Raw genomic sequence first — 22,436 nt, 5'->3', positions numbered from 1 at the left:
TACGGAGTGTTTTATGTCGTCGTGTTACTCTTTTACGGTACGCACGTTGGTTGACACTTTCCAATAATAAATTGCGGGACATGAAAGCTTTTCCCTGTGCTTGGACCTCCTCCTCCCGAACGCGTTGTCGGGAGGAGGTAATTTTAACTAGACTCCGGATAGGGCACTGTCTTTTTAGCCATCGACATCTTTTAAGTGGTGATCCTCCCCCACTCTGTCCCCACTGCTCTCAGCTGTGGACGGTAAGACACCTTTTACTTGAGTGCTCCTATTTTACTCCATTACGCGTCCGTCTACAGCTGTCGCTTGATGTATCTTCCATTTTAGCAGATGACACGCGCTCAGCCGATCACGTTCTCGAGTTTATTAGTGTCAGTGAGATGACGTCAGTCATTTGAAGCTCTTTTTGGGGACAACCAACCCCCTTCTATAGTGGTTTTTTAAGCTTTCCTTCTAATTTTAGTTTCTCCAATTCACAGACTGGGCGCTAAAGACCATAGCAGTTTTGCGCCCTAAAACCATAAAAAAAAAAAACCTCCAGTAACTATAGGCAGTGTCCAGTGTTAAAGATGGTGCTATCAACAGAGGCAATTTCGTTTCCCCATTCCTACTAAGTTGTAGGCCATTCCTCATAAAATCCTACCTGCTAATAACAACAGAAACCAAACTGAAGAAGCAGTTGACCTGACTCTTGTTGAGTGGACTGAGAGACCTATTAAACTGGGGCTGATCATAATAACTCAAAGCAGGAACAAATTCAAGCCTTGTATGGTTTTTACTGATACTCAGTTTTCCAGGTCATTCTCAGCACTGCAGCCTTGAAACCTTTACTGTTTCCTGGTTCACCCATTATCACAACATGATTCTTATTTCAAAAATCTTTGCACAAATAACCTATATTCTTTACCATTGGGCTATGGCACACATGGCTTGAAGAAGGTGTAATATGTTTATTGATTTCTAGTTCTTCCCACAACAAATGGTTCATGCCACTTCCATTACTATTATCTAACAGCAGAAGTTACTTCCACTTTTAAATTCTGTCTGAAACTTCTGGTTTCATATTGCAAGTGTACTATGCCTTGCCTACATTCACATCTAGTGGACACTCTTTATTGTCTGAGGTAGTAGGGCAAAGTTTTATTTTGTCTGAGACTGTTCTGCTCCTGTGACCCCAGTTTCCAGCTACCAATTGCCATTTCTTGTTACCCTTCCCTCCTTCCTTAACCATTCCAGTTCTTTCGTGGCATTATCAAACTCTGCCTTAGTATCATAATTTGTCCTTCTTGTTCAGTTATTATCCTGTCACACATACAGACTCTGTACTACTGTGGAAGATTCTCAGTTACATAATTATTTCCCCACACCACTACATTTCCCCCAATGAGTCCATTTATCACAACTACTTCAGTGCACAACACAACTAACTTTTTTCAACAACTCCAATGGTTTATGCTCACATTCGTATATAAACAATATGGAAACTTGGGAAAACAATTAACAGTAAATTCTTATACACTACAGTCAACACTTAGGTTATATACCATAATGTATGTACAGTCAGTAAGTCACAAGACAAATAAAACACGATTATATGATAAATATTTAGGTGTGGAAATGAGTATGTATAATAAATTATTTAAACAATGTTAAAAAAAATTGCCAGTCAGAAAATGAAGCGTACGAGTACTGTACCTAAATAGATAGTACAGTAATGTTACTATAAAGAATAAAATCTTTCTAAATATGACACTTAAAATGTAAGAAATATAACTTTATTTGGTCACATGAAGTCACAGTACAGTCACTCAGAGATACTACTTGCAGAATGTAACCTGCCTGCCCCTTGACTTTGGAAATACAGGCCCATGGCTTTCAAGCTTTTTGAGCTCACAGCTCCTGTGACCAACTGTTGTTTCCATGGCTCCCCTGTAGAATACCTTGTAAAAATGGAAATAATTAATGAAAAAAAGTTACAAATAAAGTAAATTCACTTCAGTGTGACACTTCAGCTTGCATCTTCTTACATGACTTGTTATATCTTGGAACCAAATGAGTTACAACAATTCTGACTTCCTTCCCCACACAAAGTCTTGGTCTTTACGTAGTGCTAATGAGAGCAAATGCCAAAAACCCACTCTCACAAAGATAGGAGATTGCAAACAGGAAGTATTACCTTCAGTGCTTTCTTGCTCAAGCTTTGAAACTCTTCTCTTACTGAGTGTCATTGATGAAAACTTCACATTCAGTGAAGAATCCGATGACAATTCTATCAACTCTTTCTCTTTGCAGTACTGAACTCGGAAGGAAAATCATTACTGAAGGGATTTTGAATCCACTGAAACCCATCACAGTTTTCAGGAAAGTATTTTTCAAAATGAACTTGATGTTCAGATAAATGTCCTTCAATTGTAGAAAAAATATGTACAGGAAGGACTATATCACTGTCATTTATAAAACCCACCAAACATGGGATGTAGTCCATTTCTCCTCCTTTATTTATTTTTCTCTTCCAAAAAAGAATATTCTTTCTGAAGATCGAAACTGTCAGAAAGTTGAATCAGTTTTATGCCCTTGCAGAGACATACTCAGTGAGCTGGACTTTTCAAATATATCACATAAGTATGGAGCCTTTAATAGAAAATTAGTGTAAAAAACACTTAGCAGTGATATAATTTTCTTCTTCCATGTAAGAACAGACTTTTCACCTAAGTCCAAAAGTGTGCAGTAATGCATTTGCTCTGGAAAGCTAAAGAATGCTGCTATAAAGTAAGAGAGATGTATGTTCAGCCTCCTTATTATGACACATCTGTCTCAAAAATCTAGCTTTCTGAGGACAAGTTTTAATGAAGTTCATCACATTTATGGCAGTTTGAAGTACTTGATTTGAATCAACACGCAAATATTGTGGAACAAGTGTTTTTCTGTATATAATGCAATAGGTCCACATAATATCAGGAGCTGTGCCACAGATAAGTCCTTTTAGACCATGTTGTAATGCCCTGACTTGAGCTGCACACAACAACAGAGTGAGACCATTTAATTTCATTTTCTGTCATGTAGCTGTCCACTATTTCGAACAAATCTTCGCCTCTTGTACCTGCATTTATTTCTTTACAAGAAATAAGATCTTCCGTAATTTCCTTCCCCTTAATTTTTTTCTATAATTTGTTCATGAACATCCTCTCCTAAATCTTGAATTTGACAGTTAACTGTAATGTCAAAGTAGCTGTTTTGCTCTGGACTCTCCAAGCATAATGTCAGTAGCACAGTGTAGAATTAATTCGTCTGGAATTGTATGGCCTTGCTTACATTTTGCTACTCAGTAAGTTACATTGTAGGACACTGGAAGAGCTTCATTTGAGATTCTTGCCTTCTTAGAAAAAGATGATTCTGTTCTTTCATTTGCTTCATTTTTTAAGAAAAATATTCTCTTAGTCTGTCCATCTCATGTTATGATAATTTTCCTAAATAACACTTTATTTTGCTAAGTGATATACATTCAACAGAAAGTACTTTTAAACACAACACACACTGTGGACACTCTTCATTGTTCACAACATTGGATATATGATCAAAATCCAAGTATCTATCATCGTATCATGTATAATTGCATTTCCTAGTTTCTTTACCACTTTTGTTGTTGTCCTCAGCACGGTTTAACTTTTTACTTTCACTTGACAAATTTAAAAACTTTTCCATTGTTTATCATCTTCATAAGAAAGTCGCACTACAATAAAAACTGCTTGAAAACATGCAGTCACTGTTGGAGCTAGGCACATTGAGTGATAGTTCAACTTAGAGGTTATGTCTGCTTATACAGGCTGGTACTCCTCAGAGGCCACACAGGTTGACATTAGAAATGAAATTTCCCACAACTGTCTTCTTGGATACTAACAACGAAACAAATCCACTGTGTCCCAGGCAGTCATTCATGACACACCATTGTCAACACAGGTTGAATACCACTGGTGTGTGTGTGTGTGTGTGTGTGTGTGTGTGTGTGTGTGTGTGTGTGTGCGCGCACTTTTGTTGTGTGTGTGTGTGTGTGTGTGTGTGTGTGTGTGTGTGTGTGTGTGGTATAATTTCGAAGGAGACCTTGTTGGCCAAAAGCTCACTATCCAACAATCTTTTTGTTGTGCCTATCTGCAACTCGGCACCTCTGTTGTATGGTGAGTATCAACTATCCCTTTCATAATATTATTACATCCCATCCTGAATTCTACATTATTCAATTCTCTCCATGTATATTACTTTTAGTTTTATCCTCCTTTCTCATACTGAGAGTTGGCTTCAGATGAAGACTCAACATTCGGCATGTATTGCTATTTCATTTTCCTGTCAGATGGCTCAAGTTGATTGCTTTATGGTGTCTAATGGGAAACCATTTACTATATTACATAATGGTTAAGTAAGATTGGTATAATTGTTTTAATAAATAGTTAAAGTACCAGAAGAGACATGCTGGTAAACTGGAACAGATAGTACTAACCATGTTCATGTGTTCAAAACATAATGTCAGTAAAATTACAAAAGAAGGATAATTTCTCTGAAATCAGTAACAGAAGATTGAAGCAATATGGAGCAAAACTAACTCCTGTGCAGAGTGACAGTTAATGGGAAAATCCATAAATGATTTGATCATGAGAAAAGAATGAACTGAATAAATAATGTAAAGGCAATGAAGAAACTGGGGGGGGGGGGGGGGGGGGACAGTTACTGAAAATAGTTTTATTTTTTACTCTTTTTATCTAAGTACATTAAATACTGGCATTTAACACAGAGATATAAGTATAGTAAGGAAAGTTCTAGTAGAATGTAAATAATATTCCTGGCTGCTGTGGCCGAGCGGTTCTAGGCACTTCAGTCTGGAACTGCACTGCTGCTACGGTTGCAGTTTCGAATCCTGCCTCGGGCATGGATGTATGTGATGTCCTTAAGTTAGTTAGGTTTACATAGTTCTAAGTCTAGGGGACTGATGACCTCAGATATCAAGTCCCATAGTGCTTAGAGCCATTTGAAGCATTTTGTAAATAATTTAGGAGTGAAGGTGCATAGGGATGTTGGCACTGTTTGGTAAATTTCTTTGTGTGTGTGTGTGTGTGTGTGTGTGTGTGTGTGTGTGTGTGTTATGCATATCACAGATCAGGAGATATGATGATGTAAAGAATGAACTGTGTGAAAAGCTGCTGCATCATGCATAAAATGTTAATACTTTATTCTGTGCTACTGTGACACTCATACAGTCCAATCAACTCAATGAAATCTGGCACCTGGCAGCACTTTTGACAGCTTTCAGTTGCAAAGTGCAAATGGCTGTGGGCAAAAAAATAAATAGCTATAGAGCTAAGAAGAGATGTTGCCATACAGGTGTTTACAAAAATGGGTTGCTGACACGTGAAGTAGCTGTGCCCAGTCTACAGAAATTGTCTGGGATCGTCTCACATTGAGTCAACTGCATAATTTCAAAGGTGTTTTCCCAATTTTTTTTATCTTACACTGCAAACAGAGCTCATTTTCTGTTTTCGTTTCTAATAGAAAATTGACAAAATGAATGTCTGGGTAATGCTGGGTTTGTCAACTAATATTTTATAAAAGCCTTGTAGTCCTAGAATTAAACAAAATAGATCTTTGGTTCAAGTACAATACTGTCAGTTTACCAGCTCAAGCTGGATGTAGCTGAGTACATCAATGGCCAAAAGAGATTTGTCCTATAAAGTAGTCAACATCAACCTAGATCTTCTTGAAATCGTGGAACTTCTTTCAAAATTCTTTATGCGGATCTCCCATTACTGAAGCATAGTCTAGCATGTGTGCTTCACAAATGCTTGCCGTGAGTAGGAAATACGCCTTTTCTTAAAGTGAACTTGATTTTTTCAAAGGTTAAATATTAGTTCAAACCAACCATCTTTTCTGTTATAAAGTGCCGGTCTCATTGCATTGAGAAGTTTAAGGAGTTCAAATAAATGACAAATAGGAACAATTGCATATTTACAATTTTTTTGTGGGATGTGGAGTCTATAGCTTTCATTTTATAATAGCTCAAATTGAATATTAATTTTACTGATCCATACTAATTTCATGCCCAAAATTATAAAAATAAAGTGTGTCATTGTTTTAAATTTGTTTAATTATAGCACCAATGACATTATGAAAACAATTTATAGAGGTCATGCATTACATCATGAAACCAAGTTTATAAGATTATGAAGTTTAAGTAATTTTAATAGAACATAATACAGTCGCTAAGAGAATTTCTGCACCTATCCTGTTAATTGCCTATTCTTATAGTCTAGGCCTGTGTTAATTTACAGTGGAGTGTATAAACCAGCTTTTGTCTGATATTTTAATACTTAAAAACAGAACAAATGATTAAACCATTTACTAGAAATTTGAAGTACAAAAGAAAGACAGTGCTCTCTTATCACAGTTTGGACTTCAGTCCTTCATTCTCAATGAACTGTCATCATGATGAGCCCATTCAGACATTTTGCAGATCTTCTATGAAATTTGGAAGGTAGGAGACAAGATACTGGTGGAAGTAAAGCTGTGAGGACAGTTTTGAGCCACTCTTGAGTAGCTCAGTTGATAGAGAACTTGCCTGAGAAAGGCAAAGGTCTCGAGTTAAAGTCTTGATCTGGCACACAGTTTTAATCTGCCAGGAAGTTTCATTCTGTGCACACTCTGCTCCAGAGTGAAAGTGTCATTCCATTGGGACATTCCTCACTAGTTGTATTCTTTAGGTATGTCCTGATTCTCTTTAGGGTGGAGGAACTGCACTCATTCATGGACTTCATCACTGGTAGAGTTGCCAAGGGCTGCAGAAACTATTACACATTAGGACAGCTCTGAGGGTCACAGACAGACAAACTTCTATAGCATTTTGAGGCAACTGCTTCAGTTGACTTGCATATTGTTGAAAGAGTTTCAGCTAAGACACTGTCATTGTTAAATTGGTGACTAATGGATCTGGAGCATAAAATGAATGGAGTTTCATAACTGTATTGGTAATACCAATGTCTTCAGCTTTTGTGGTAGAAAACAATTAAAGCTGTTAAAAAGTTCAAGAACTGATCATGCAGTGAACTAATGGAGGCATCTAGAAAGGGTGTGAACACAGGCATGTTGTAGTAATCCTCAACATCATTACCAGTATCCTTATTTGCGTGATGTGCTTGCCTGGAAGAAATGCTTAGTTGCTTGATTTCAACTCCATTGGCCGAATCTAATTCGTTGGCTTCTATGAAAAGCTGGCTGAATTTGTCATCAACATGTTCTCTTATTGCCAGAAGTTCCCTTCTGAGATCCTGGAAATGTTGATAAACTCTGCAGAATCTATATCTTGGTGCTGAAGTTGATGACAGATGGGCTTATACAGTGAAAACAGTTCCAAAAGTAAAACCAAGCAGACGACAAAATCTCTTTTGGTGATGGCTGCTAACACAAAATCGTGGCATTGTGGGATATCTTGTCGTCAAATTCTTGGATCTTCCCTGGAGCCAAAACGACACAACCATACATTTCTTTGAAGTCATGTGTGATGCAAATTTGCTCAATCCTTCTATTGAGTGTGAGTCAAACAGCGGTTAAAGATTCAAGGGCATCATTTAATATTTGCCAGCACTTTCGTGACCCAAAGAAATTACGTACCATTTCCAGTTTTCCTAGTGAATTCCTGATAAATGGAATGTTGCACAAGTCAGTGACTACCAAATTGAAATATGAGTTGCACAATGAGAATATACATCTAAAGGGTGGTCCTGTTGTATGAATGCATGAGACCTATGGGCTATTCTCTACAGGGGTGCAGCACTGTCATAGCCCTGTCCTCAGAAAAATGACACATCAAGACCAAATTTCACCAGATCCAGCTAATCCTTTGCCAATCACATTAAACATTGTAACAAATTGCAGAAAATCTTCATGGGTCTTGAGATCCGGGAAAATATAATGGGCATAGACAGAGAGTTGCTCTATTCCAGTAGTGTCAGCAGTTTCATCTGCAAGAACCATCATGCATTTGGCGTCATTAATGTGCTGAACACTCTTTTCCCAGGGGCTGATTATTGATGAAAGTGATGATCTACTTTTGGATTAGAGCATTAATATGCTTGTTGCATTTACCATTTTCATCTAAACTTGCTCATTGGTTTTTGTTGCCTTTCAAGTGATATTTTGAAATTGTATGGAAGTTACCCATGTTTTTTTCATCTTGTTTTTTAACTTCAATAGCCATAAAGTCCCCTTGTCCCCTTAATGCAATCTCGTGATGTCCGCAAAGAATCACTGCCTCAATAATATGGACTATGCATTTTCTACATTTTCCACCTGCTCCACCAAGTCTTGGTCCAGTGAATGTTTCATATCTTTTGTCTTGTTCATCATGTGAACGAAGTTGTCGCCAAGGATTACAGCAGCCTTGTGATAAGTGTTGCTGCCACAAATGTTGAAATATTCAAGAGCATGCTTTCACTTTGAAAAGTTGGAGGTTATCAGAGCTCCAACATTTTGATCACTACCTCTACCCAGATTTGTCATAGTAAAAAACACACAATACTTATAGAAGGCACCGTCCTATTTGGGAAAGTATACTAACAAAAATATTTCTCCGGCCAGCTTAGGTTGAACTTGCAATATTGACCACTTTGCAGAGTGAGAGGAAATTTGTAAGTTGCTTCGGGCATAAAAAAGTTTTTGGAAATGTAGTTTCATGTGGTTCTCAACATTTTAGTTATTTGATAGCAATCAATCACGTACGTCATACTTACAGCCTGGTGTTGGTCGTCAGAGCTTGATGTCTCAGTGAATGGTAAAGAAATAAAAACATATTCTCATATTTATACAAATGTGGTAGAGGATGAAAAGTGGGAAGAGACAGTCAAAAAAGGAGAGGTTCTAAGATTTTCAGAGAGAGAAAAAGAGAGAGAGAGAGAGAGAGAGAGAGAGAGAGAGAGAGAGAGAGAACCATGGTCTTGAACCTAGTCACAAAAGATAAAGCAAAGAATCAGATTGTAATGATGAAACATCCAATTACTTAGTAAAGCTAACAAATGGAGAAACAATTGCACATCGCTGGACAGAGCAAATAGCTCTTTCAGAGATGGAATTTTTCCAGATAAATTGAAGGCAAGGAGGGCTGTGCCAGTCTATAAGAAATTAGATAAGGATGACACCAGTAACTATGGAACAGTTTCACTGATATCAGGTTCCTAAAAAATCCTGGTTATGCTAATGTATAATAGATTAGTTGTTTATCTTGATAAACACAACATCCTTGTTCCATGAGAGCATGGTTTCAGAAAGGGTAAATGTACAATATCAGCAGTTGCTCATCTGACATCTGTTCAGTGAGTGGTCTCCTTTACTCCTAAATTATTTACATTCTACCAGAATACGCTACACAGTCATAAGATGGAAAAGGGATGTATCTGCAATATTTTTATATCTCTCCAATGCATTTATCACCTTTGCACCGAAAAACTTATGTGTACAGCCTACAGTTGTACCTATGCAGTAAGGAACAGTAAGAACTCATACCAATCAGAGACAAAATCTGTCAAATACGAAGTGCTGTAGCATTTGGCAATGGAGTTGCTGCTTTTTAATCTGTTTGTAAGTGATGTAGGTATTGAGGAGGAAAAGAAAAGATTAAATGCAGGTGACATGACAATACTGAACAGTACCAAAATGTGGAACAGCTAGAGAGAACATCGTTATAGTCTAGTGGAAAATAAATTGGTTATAAACCTGATAAAGACTATGTATTCACTGTTCAGAAACAAAGAGAAATCTTAGCATATGAATTTAAAGGTGGATGATGCAAAGCTGGAAGAAGTAGAGCCCACTAGATTCTTAGGTACTATTGTAGCTAATGGTCTGAAATGGAAACAGTGTATTAATTCTGTGTGAAAGAAACTAAACTCCATTGTAATCATAATAAAGCAGCTATAGAAGGACTTTTGAAATATGTAAAAACTGCCTCAAAAATCTAGTTATATTAACCTTTGCACCTACTTTCAAAATGACACTAACTTTTCAACAAACTCAAATCCTATGTGGTGCAAAAGGAATTTTACACTGTTAATTTAATTTTAGGGATATTGTTCTTTATAATCAGCGATAGCTCCTTAGGACATACGTGGTAATGAATGAAGTGCCCTACATTACATGTAATCCTATAGGATCAAACAAAATTCATTTCAATTTAAGCTTCCGTACCCCTCTTCATTCTTACCCAGAATTGGAAAGGTACCACCTACATATGCTGCTAGGGACTTTGAAATGAGTACAGTCTTTGCCTTCCATTCATGAGTGAAGTCATATGGCATGAATGGCTGGGAGACACTGAAGCACAGGCTCATCTCCAAATTGGAAATGTCTTCCCTACCCTTCATGCCTGCAGGCACCTTTCCTTCATGAAGTAAGAGAATTATGTGCATAAGATTATCTGTTAAGTGTAGGTGACTCTAGCAGGTGTGTGCATAGAGTAGTGTCATGTCCATGTTGGAGATGGTTAGAGAAGGGATTGGGCGAAACCCAGTGCTGGCATCTACTGCTTTCGAAAAGCACTAAGGGGGCCACTGAGCTTAATGTTCCCATCCAGTGTATGGATCACCATTAACTGGGTCACATGCCCCCACTTCATGAGATGCTGCAGAGAGATTTAGTATTTAAACCAGGACATTGGCACAAAGTCCGGTAATCAGGAACTTTACGCCACCCCCTGTCCTCGCCATGCCGGCCAAAGACTGGCAGTGAAAATGTTTTCCTCCATGAGAATTCGAACCAACTTACCATCGGGTCGAGCACCACCACACAGACGTGTTAGTGACCTTGGCCGTGGAGGCAGGCGTTCATGTGTCATCTTGTGGAATCTTTTTTCCAGCCATTCAGAATCCTATGTCCCTAACATCATTCACATTCAATGATATATCTATGATTTGGACACATGCTGAGTACATCCTTTCTTTCTTCCTCCATAACCTTAATAACTTCTGTTACAGTCATGTACCCTAGTCCTCCTCTGCTCAGCAAGTGACCTTCCTGGATGTTGACCTTTGTGACACTGACAGTTTCTTGAGGACCCCATACACATCAAATATAGCAAATTACATCATTATTACCTCTTCTATCCATATTACACTCTCCCATACTGTCTCACCTCCATGGACACCTTGTTTGCAGTGACAAGCTATAGTGCCCATTTTAAGTTCACTTACTTTACATTACATGTAAAAACTGAAGCTGAAGATGAAAATGTTAAAGATAACTTCTTTTGTCTATTTTCTTCGGTCAAATTTTGAATGGAAAATAAGGAAAAGTTTCTTGATGTTGAAGTATGGGTTTGTCATGTGCACATTTTCTTACCAATAACTGTCAGCAGTTGTGGTAGGCTATAATTTAAAATAAATCAGTAGTTGTCATATCCACTTCTATTTATCATTGACAAACACTGTTGCTACCCATTCCAACAATTACTGTCATCATCACATGACCTCCTCTACACTCAAGTTATTTCATGGTCAGCCCAAGGACACTCGTGCATGAAATGCAAAGTAGATAAACAGTTACAAGAGTGATTTGTTGAGTGCTGTAGTTTCATGTATCTCCATAGATGAGTTTCAGTATTATGGGGCAGGATTCAGATATCTCTGTAAAACTATACTTTGATAGTTCCCTATCTAATCACTGTTAGTTGCATTTTCTGTGGCTGTTAAACCACTTCAAGAAATTTTCAGCTTTCCAATTTTTTTTTAAGGTTTCTTTAGATCTCATTTGGTCAGTTGCTGGAAGTTGAACTCAAATAATAATAATAATAATAATAATAATAATAATAATAGTAATAATAATAAACCCCGTGGAGGCCCAGGAAAAGAATAGGCCTCTGGTATGTTCTGCCAGTCGTAAAAGGCGACGAAAAGAACGAACTACTAATAGGGCTAACCCCCCTTTTAGTGTGATTACTTGGTTCAGGACAGAACTAAAGAAGCCTCGGACAAGCGCCTTCATGGTCGGGGACGACGCTTGAACCCTACCCGCCCACAATGGTAACGACACTGCTAGCCAACTGGAAAATGATTTAAATCCAAATAGAGGTGTTTTGCAGGATATGCTTCCTGCAACCACCCTAGAAGGAAAACAGACAGAGGATGAGATGGTCAGATAAAGTTAATCGACACCTCATGTTCTGTTATTACCAAGCAACTAACCTAGGAACCAACACAACTGGATACAGATCACAAGTATACACAACATTTATTTCCAGATACCCAGAAATAAAATTTTTTAACAGAACAACGACTAGCTGATCAGATCTGTGTAATAATCAAAAATAACAGGATACCCCAGTCAGAATTAGAAAACATCAAACAACAAGTACAACAAATACTGGAACAAAATAATGTGCAATCAGAAGAAGAAGAAGAAGAAGAAGAAGAAGAAAATACAGTAATGGACTCAAACATCTCAGAGCAAACAAACAAAGAACAACACGCATCAATTAAACAATCAGAGGAAAACGAAATCTTAAAGACAGCCACCAGAACAAGCACAAATAGAACATGAAGTGACACACATGTTAGATATAGAAGAGAAATTTCAGCTGACATATATAAAATAAAAAAACACAAATACAGACATTAGACCATTCTTGCATAGACCGCCAAATAACCCACAAGTCGAAACAACAACAAAAACTATCAACACAATCATACACAACGAAATAAATGAAAATACAACTATGGGAGAGTTACAATTACTGGTTTATATAGGAGCACTAACTACACTAAATATACACACTAGGCAGAGATCAGAACCAACCAACACACAGAAGAAACCCACAAAACCAGCATGGCAAAACGGGCTACAGATCAGAATAGAAAAACTGAGAAAAGACATCGGACAGCTAACACAATTTATAAGAAATGAAATGTCAGAAAAAAAACGAAAAAGCTTAGGTACAATCTCACAACAAGAAGCGATAGAGCAATTAGATGAAAAGAAGCAGAAATTACAAGCATTGGCCAAACGACTTAGAAGATACAAAAAAAATAAAAATAGAAGGAAACAAAACCAAACATTCAACACAAACCAAAAGAAATTTTACCAGACAACAGATAACACACACATTAAAATAGACAATCCACCAAGCATAACAGACATGGAACACTTCTGGAGCAATACATGGTCAAACCCGGTACAACATAACAGGCATACACGGTGGATACAAGCAGAAACAGACACATGCAAGATGATACCGCGGATGCCTGAAGTGATAATTTTGCAACATGAAGTCACCCAAGCAATTAATTGTACTCACAATTGGAAAGCCCCTGGAAAAGATAAAATAGCAAATTTCTGCCTAAAGAAGTTCACCTCAACACATTCACATCTAACTAAATTATTTAACAGTTACATTGCAGACCCATACACATTCCCTGATACAATTACACATGGAATAACTTATCTGAAACCTAAAGATCAAGCAGACACAGCAAACCCAGCTAAATATCGCCCCATAACATGCCTACCAACAATATACAAAACATTAACTTCAGCCATTACACAGAAATTAATAACACGTACAACACAAAACAAAATTATAAATGAAGAACAAAAGGCTGTTGCAAAGGAGCACGAGGATGTAAAGAGCAACTGATAATAGATGCAGAGGTGACATATCAAGCTAAAACTAAACAAAGGTCGCTACACTACGCATACATTGATTACCAAAAAGCTTTTGATAGTGTACCCCACTCATGGTTACTACAAATATTGGAAATATACAAAGTAGATCCTAAATTGATACAGTTCCTAAACATAGTAATGAAAAATTGGAAAACCACACTTAATATACAAACAAATTCAAATAATATCACATCACAGCCAATACAGATTAAGCTTGGAATATACCAAGGAGACTCATTAAGTCCTTTCTGGTTCTGCCTTGCTCTGAACCCACTATCCAACATGCTAAATAATACAAATTATGGATACAATATTACTGGAACATACCAACACAAAATCACACATTTGCTATACATGGATGACCTAAAACTACTGGCAGCAACAAATCAACAACTCAACCAATTACTAAAGATAACAGAAGTATTCAGCAATGATATAAATATGGCTTTTGGAACAGACAAATGTAAGAAAAATAGCATAGTCAAGGGAAAACACATTAAAGAAGAAGATTACATATTGGATAACCACAGCGACTGCATAGAAGCGATGGAAAAAATATATGCCTATAAATATCTAGGATAGAGACAAAAAATAGGAATAGATAATACAAATATTAAAGAAGAACTAAAAGAAAAATGTAGACAGAGACTAACAAAAATACTGAAAAGAGAATTGACAGCAAGAAACAAGACAAAAGCTATAAATACTTATGCTATACCAATATTGACCTACTCATTTGAAGTAGTGAAATGGAGTAACATAGACCTAGAAGCACTCGATACACTTACACGATCACAATGCCACAAATATAGAATACATCACATACATTCAGCAACAGAAAGATTCACATTAAGCAGAAAGGAAGGAGGAAGGGGATTTATCAACATAAAAAAACCTACATTATTGACAAGTAGACAATTTAAGAAAATTCTTTGTAGAACGAGCAGAAACTAGCAAAATACACAAAGCAGTCACTCATAAATACAGCGGCTACACCACTGCAATTTCATAACCACTTCTACAACCCTCTAGATCACATAACATCAACAGATACGAAGAAAGTAAATTGGAAAAAGAAAACACTACATGGCAAGCACCTGTATCATCTAACACAGCCACACATCGATCAAGACGCGTCCAACACATGGCTAAGAAAAGGCAATATATACAGTGAGACGGAAGGATTCATGATTGCAATACAGGATCAAACAATAAACACCAGATATTACAGCAAGCATATTATTAAAGATCCCAATACTATAACAGATAAATGCAGACTTTGCTAACAACAAATAGAAACAGTAGATCACATCACAAGCGGATGTACAATACTAGCAAATACAGAATACCCCAGAAGACATGACAATGTAGCAAAAATAATACACCAACAGCTTGCCTTACAACATAAACTTATATAACAACACGTTCCCACATACAAGTATGCACCACAAAATGTACTGGAGAATGATGAATACAAATTATACTGGAACAGAACCATTATAACAGATAAAACAACACCACATAACAAACCTGACATCATACTCACCAATAAAAAGAAGAAATTAACACAACTAATCGAAATATCCATATCCAATATGACAAATATACAAAAGAAAACAGGAGAAAAAATTGAAAAATACATCCAACTGGCTGAGGAAGTCAAGGACATGTGGCATCAGGATAAAGTTGACATTATACCAATTATACTATCAACTACAGAAGTCATACCACACAATATCCATGAGTACATCAACGCAATACAGCTACATCCAAACTTATATACAACTACAGAAATCCGTAATTATTGATACATGTTCAATCACCCGAAAGTTCCTAAATGCTATATAACATATACCGTACAGTTAAAAGGAAGTCAGGCTTGATCAAGGTCTGCGCCACTTTCCATTTTTAACCAGACATAACGTCTGAGACAGGAAAGAGAAATAATAATAATAATAATAATAATAATAATGATAATGATAATAATGATGATGATGATGATGATGATATGAAAGTGAATGAGTGAGGGAGAAAATTTTTAGGATGATGTAAGAGAATAAATGAAGTGTACAGTAAAATATTCTAAGAACCAGAAATTTATCGTAGTCCTTAATATTATGCTAATCATCTAAGCCAGTATTTTATCACAAAACCAAGTGTTACCACACAATCATATAAAATATCAATAAATGAGTATAAGTTGATATTTGCCACAAAAGTAAAAAATCTCTTGCTTCTTCAATCCCACGCATGAAGACATATAATTAATTCTCAAGTTTCAAATACTGACACCTTCATTTTTGAAGTTAAGACAGAAATATAGATTTAAATAAAGGAGACATCAAATATTAACAACATTGTGACATCACAGAACTCAGTTATGCAGGAGACGCACAAAACTTGGTACAGAAACTGAAAGTGTCATACACATTTCCAAATATCAGTAGATATTGGAGACATAGGAACCTGTGTAGCACAAAATCGAAATTTATTGGAAGTTATTCACATTAATTGCTGCTCTGTTACTAAGTATGTAACTTATGACACAGCCATCCAGAGTCATTTTTGTAATTGTGATATTATAATGTTAGGTAGTTCATAATTTATTACATTCTATTAGTTATGTGTTTTGAAATGTTTTAGGCTTATGTTGAACTCAGTGTCATCCTCAGTTGTGTATAGACTATTGTGTCTATTCTTTACCGTAATATTATGGCATGCATTAGTGTAGATAATATTCTAAGTTTTATAAATCGTCACAGCTTTATCACTTGACAGGTCTTCACTTATATATATATAACTTATGTTTATGAATTTTTTTGCAGACATCATCTGAATTTGAAGAAAAAAGTTAAAGATTTTATTTGCCAGTGTGGTGAAGTATTCCATACAAAAAAGAAATTGGAATGGCACAAAGAGACACATGATGCAAAACCAAAATCCTGTGGATTCTGCAGTGTGAGGTTTGTACATGCAGTCAGTCTAACAAGACACATACGCAAAGCTCATGATAGTCGTTATGTACCTCAGAAGGAACGTGAAGGAGAAAATGTTGAGTGCCCTGTCTGTTCTGCTGTCTGTCTTAAAAATTCACTTTCGGCTCATATGCGTTTACATTCTGGAGAGCGACCACACCAGTGTCCCCTTTGTTCAAAGAGTTTCACCACAAAATGGAATTTGCGGCTTCATCGCTGGACCCATACAGCACGTTCTGCGAAGCCATATAAATGTGAAATCTGTAGAGCAGCATTTCACAGGGAATCGTGCTATTCAGCTCATGTACGATCTCATCGTGGTACAAGGCCATATACTTGCAATTACTGTGGCCGTTGCTTTGTGTATAAATACAATTGTGTACGCCATGTACGTGAACATGAATTAGGAAAAAATTATGTGTGTGGTGTGTGTGGAAAACTATTTCATAGAGGCTATTACCTGAAGGAACATATGACTGTGCACACAGGTATACGGCCCTACACATGCCACATTTGTGGCAAAGCATCTCCAACTAAATCTAATCACAATAAGCATCTGAAAATTCATCATGCACGAGAACCTGTAAATACTGAGGGTTGAAGTATAAAGTGTTTAATGTTACTTCTTAAGTAGTGTTTACTGACGTCATTAGCATGTTTTGTACATCCTTCAAAATATGCAAAATTTCCAGGAAGTAATGCAACACAGTTTTTCTCCCTTTAGCCCACAACAATCCTGAAAAGTGATAAGTTATTTACAATGGGAAGCTTTCATCAGTGACCTGAAGATTTTGCCCCAGGTTCACTGCCAGAATAGTTTTGTATTACGAAGTCTGAAAGTAGTATCCATCACAAACAGCACAGCAGCTGTATAGTTGTACCACAACTGTAACAACAGGCATTTTACATCAATATAGTCACTTCTTATGAAATCTGAAAAATCACAAATGATATTACGAATAACTTAAATTTCAGTAAAATGTAACACAAATGTTGTGTTACTGTGACAAAACATGTATCTCACAGGTGTGAAATTCAAGAAACTCTGTAGCTCTCAGTGGGCTGAAAATTTTGCCAAAGACTACATAATTTTTAATTGTGTTTTAGGTATTTGCCAATGAAAAAGTTGCATTACTTTTTGGGTCAACCTTGTGTACATACCTATATATTTTTCCATGTCTCACATGTATTACGTGATGAACAGACCATGAAATACTTTTTGCAGTGCACTTCTGAGTTTCTGTTCAGATATAGGGACAACAAAAATCCAACTAGGTGGCTAGAATGGATGTTACTGTTCAGATTATTAAATTCCCTGCTGTTGCATATGTACTTGGCTTGGGTACTCCCAACCTCTCCAACATAGGATGATTTTGTGTCTGGCGGCAGGTCACAAAATAAGAATTCATTTGAAAGCATTGCCATTAATGAAATATCTGAATTTTTAAACTCGTAAATATACTTTTTAAAACAACTGGCGTCTTCACAAATTTTGCACAGATTTTGTTGTTTAACTAGACTTTCTTAAACTAGATCATTTTAGAATCACCTGAATTGATAGAAAACTGTTGTGAAGCTGGGAATATTTGATATTTACTTTCCAAAATTTTGCAACTTTATTTTATGAAGAAAACAATATAGGAACAAATTATTTTCATTTTAAGCCAATATTTGAGTAGTGTTGTGCATACATGTACTGTGGTTGTTCTCACTGTGTGACTGTTAGGTATTATTTTTCTGATATGCTAGATAAAAACACGACTCCAAATATATGTATTTGATTGTTGGTTTTAATCTCAAACTTTTATATGCTTTATTCACAAAACCTGACTGGCTTTATGCATCACCTTTAGGAAATTACCAGTCAGCATATACTTCCGAAATTATCTGGGTTGTTAAAGTCTTCCTTCACGCTCAAAATCTCCCTAAAGTTCTTAAGCTATTTTGGTGATCACAAGAAATACATGAACCAACAGTGTAAGTTAATCATCACCTGCACATTGCTCTTTTGAGTTTCAAAACCTTGAAATCTGGCTTTCAATTCAGTGTACAGTTAATGTTGACAAACAATATGACAAGTTTATGGGCTCCATATCATGTTAACGCAAGTGGTATTGCAGTGTGGTGGATAACAGTACTCCCCCTTAAGAACCACATTTCACAGTATCTTCTTTTTTCCATGGTGTTTTGGCAATAGAACTATCCAAATTTGCTTTATATATGAGTCCAAAGATTGTCTGTCAGCCACCATGTATACTTACCAAACCTTCATTACAGGTCTATTTTCATTTCAAAAGCATAATATTACCAGCTGATCTTTTTAGATTTAACTTTTGTATGTAACCATGAGAAGGAACATTTGTAATAAAGCCAAAGTCCATCATTCACAATATATAATTTAACACAAGTACTGTATTATCTTTTGTTTTTATTTTGGATAAAACTTTTCAGTTCAGGAGTACACAGGAACACTTTATAGTGGGTGAGCCATTCACATAATCAACAATACAAATGATGTAACAATGCCATGATCTGATTGCTACTCAGTTTACAAGAAATAAAAATAAAAAAGAATGATTTATTGATTAAAAATTCAAGTCTGAGTGGCACACTTCATTACAAATTTTTGATTCCTAGAGATATGAAGTAGTGCCTTTTGTGCTGAATTGTACTGTAATGTTTGAAGAAGCTGCCGCTGGTTTTTGTCTAAAAAGTGTCAGAAAAAAATATGTCCTTAATTCTCATTTATATTTCTATTGTTTTGAGGTTTCATTGCTCAGCTAGTACTTCTAGAAATCATTTTTAATGTTCTATGATCCACCTGTACGTGTCCATCTGAATGTGTATAGAACACAGTTTTCTTCCAAAACTTGTAACATCAATAATTGGTTGGTTCTTGGTGAGATGGTAAGGTCCATTCTTTCTATGGGGTCTTCATAGTTGAGGTGGTTTCAGAAATATTCTGTCAACATTTCTTTCTACATAATTTGTTTTTTACACTTTTCGTGTCAAAACCACCAATACTAACGTTACTTTCAATTCAGTTGTTGTATTCAAAACTTTCCATACTCTTCTAATAGTTTCATTGTCTTAAAAAGCAAAGACTAAACACAAGATCAGTTTTATGTATAATTCACTCATGTCATCAAAAGATGACATTAGATTTTAGAAAATTTTCTTCTTCTTAGCATTTCTAATCTCTTGGAGGCACATGTAAGCTTGATAACTTGTAGCGAGCTGTGTGTCTAAATGCATCAAAAACTTTGACAGAAACAGAAGATAATCAATTTGACCCGTCAGTTTGAAATTTTTGTGCTTCCTGTCCTACCGAAGGAAGTCAGAGACTGCAGCAGGAACGGCAAGAAACCTCCACCTCTAGAAAATCTGCTCTGGGACCAGCTGTAATGTTGAACAAAGATACATTAGTTATTTTCCATTAGAATGAGTAGATTTTTAAAAGTCCTATTGACAGTCGTACAAACTTTACTGCAATCTGTTTTTTCTTGTGTAGCATGCCCTCACATATACCTGTCCTCAATCTGTTGATTAATAATAATAATAATAATAATAATAATAATAATAATAACAGTAAGCTTGAGAAATTTTGAAAAAGCAAAGATAGCAGTCTAGGTTATATGAATAACATCATAATATCCAGAAGGATCAAACACTCAGACATTACCTGATGTTAGTACTGCAGGTGTTTTGGCCGAGATTCAGTCATGTTCTCCTTATTTGTTAATGTAATGATTTAAAAAAGCTTGTATGAAAATAATAGTTCTATGCTTAAAATTATCCTTATACAGAAAAAAGGTCTTAATGAAATTAGTCACTTGTCATTAAAGACCAAAAGAAAATGTTTTTACATTACTGAAGCATTCTAGTGACCTTTTCAAATTATAAAATGATCTTAAAACTCAGTAAAGATGTTATCAGTCTGAAGACTAGTTTGAACACCACATTGTTTACTTGGCATGGTCCTGTGACCTTTGAATTGACTTATTCAGTTATACTTTTGCATGAAATCTGGATTACACTGCATTTCAGCATTTTTCACATAAACAGACTTTGACAGAGATGAAAGAAGCAATAGGTGACAGAAAAAGTCTGGGAATGGTGAGGGATTAAAACCCAGACTGTTCGATTTGTAGTCAGAAACTTGATTGCCCAATGATGTTAAGTAATTAATACAACACATGTATTTATTTCTGTTCATTATTATAAATGTCAAATTCCAGGCTTCTTGTGTTTTTCTGTAATTTTACTCATTAAATACAAAAGTATATTAAAAAAATAAATTAAAATCATTTTTCACTTATGGGATTCAATTCCTGGATATATTTTCATACTGATACTATATCTGTCAACAATGTGGGATTTAAATTAGAGATGCAGCTTCAGTAGTTTCCCACTTAGTTTCTAATTATAGATATTTATTATAGCTACCACCAGATACAAAATTATTGAATACAAATTAATTGATGATAATCATTGAAACAGGTGATTAAAATAAAATCATTATGTTTTGACATTGAAGCTCCAATTTAGGGTTTCCTGGGCCAAGCGATTTTCTTGATTTTCTACAGTGTGTGTCTGTGTAACAAGCTGTAAGTAAACTTCCTACGAATTATCATTTCATGGTCTGTGGATCACACTCTTCTTTGTCATTATTCGTAACTCTTATACTGGAAATGTTTTGTGTGTGTGTGTGTGTGTGTGTGTGTGTGTGTGTGTGTGTGTGTGTGTTCCTGCGCTCTGACTATTGATGTTACTGTGTGTGTTCTGTTGTGGGCTAATTAGCTGGAATGGCCCATGTGTGTCAAGTAAAGATTTTTTTGATAAATGTTTTCCTTGTATTTGTCATTTTGAGTATGAACTTAAATAATAATCTGTGATTTTCTGATGTACATGTGGTGTATATAATACTCATTCACAAATTATGTTATTAATTTAATATTTGAGACAAGTTAAAATTGTCCTGAACTGTGGCATGAATTTGGATCCCTCCCTTTGATGTTACCAACTCATCTGTCCATGCACACCTCTCAATGGGATGAAAGTCCGAATTGACAACTTGTTTCCCCTCCATAATTTCTAGATATCACACTGCCTACAAAAGGCATGAACTGGGTTCCAAAGCTTGCTGTGGCACACACCCTTTTAACTTGTCACAAATTTTCAGTACATTGTAAACTCAACTAAAATGTAGAAAAATGTCAACTCTGTTATTAATTGTTCCTCCCATTAGTAGCTCTGATGTTTACATGGACTGTTTCAAGACAAGGACTTAAAATATGACCATTAATGCTTAATGAAAACTGTTATTTCCATCAAAGTAATTTCTAAACTGAATGATGTAAAATTTGTCCAAAAGAGCAATTTTATACTGGTAGGCAAATGCAGAAAGTAGATGTAAAGTATATATTTCTGTTGTTAAATCTTTTTTTGTCAACATATATAGTAGCTTATAGTCTTCATAATGCAACAAAATGAATTTTTCAAAAATTGATTATTATTTACTCATTTACTAAAAAAAATAACTGTCAAATAGCAAGACAAGAAACTGAGCAGACTTGAGATACCAATCATGATACATTAGAATCATGCTTTTTGAAACAGAAGACTTTCTTTGATCATATATTGCTGTTGTAATAATAAGACCTAACAAAAGGCTTTATTCTGCCTGCCAGTGCTTAGTCACTGAAAATCAGATAGAAGTTAAATAATGTGTTGTTCAGTTAATTGACATGCCTGGCTATGTAACATAAATTCCAG

The 22,436-nt window shown here is 35.8% G+C and overlaps 1 protein-coding gene across 1 annotated transcript in view; it reads left to right on the top strand.

Moving 5' to 3' along the window:
- Nucleotides 1-22,047, top strand: part of LOC126191519 (uncharacterized) — a 191,800-nt gene extending 169,753 nt beyond the window's left edge. The window contains exon 3 of the mRNA XM_049932454.1: nucleotides 16,512-22,047. Within this exon, the coding sequence (XP_049788411.1) occupies nucleotides 16,512-17,262 (751 nt within the window). The 3' untranslated portion in view covers nucleotides 17,263-22,047. The remainder of the gene's footprint in view (nucleotides 1-16,511) is intronic.
- The last annotated feature ends 389 nt before the right edge of the window (nucleotides 22,048-22,436 follow it).

This window comes from Schistocerca cancellata, chromosome 1 (assembly GCF_023864275.1).
Source record: "Schistocerca cancellata isolate TAMUIC-IGC-003103 chromosome 1, iqSchCanc2.1, whole genome shotgun sequence".
Taxonomy (NCBI): domain Eukaryota; kingdom Metazoa; phylum Arthropoda; class Insecta; order Orthoptera; family Acrididae; genus Schistocerca; species Schistocerca cancellata.
This window is presented reverse-complemented; position numbering and strand designations above follow the sequence as displayed.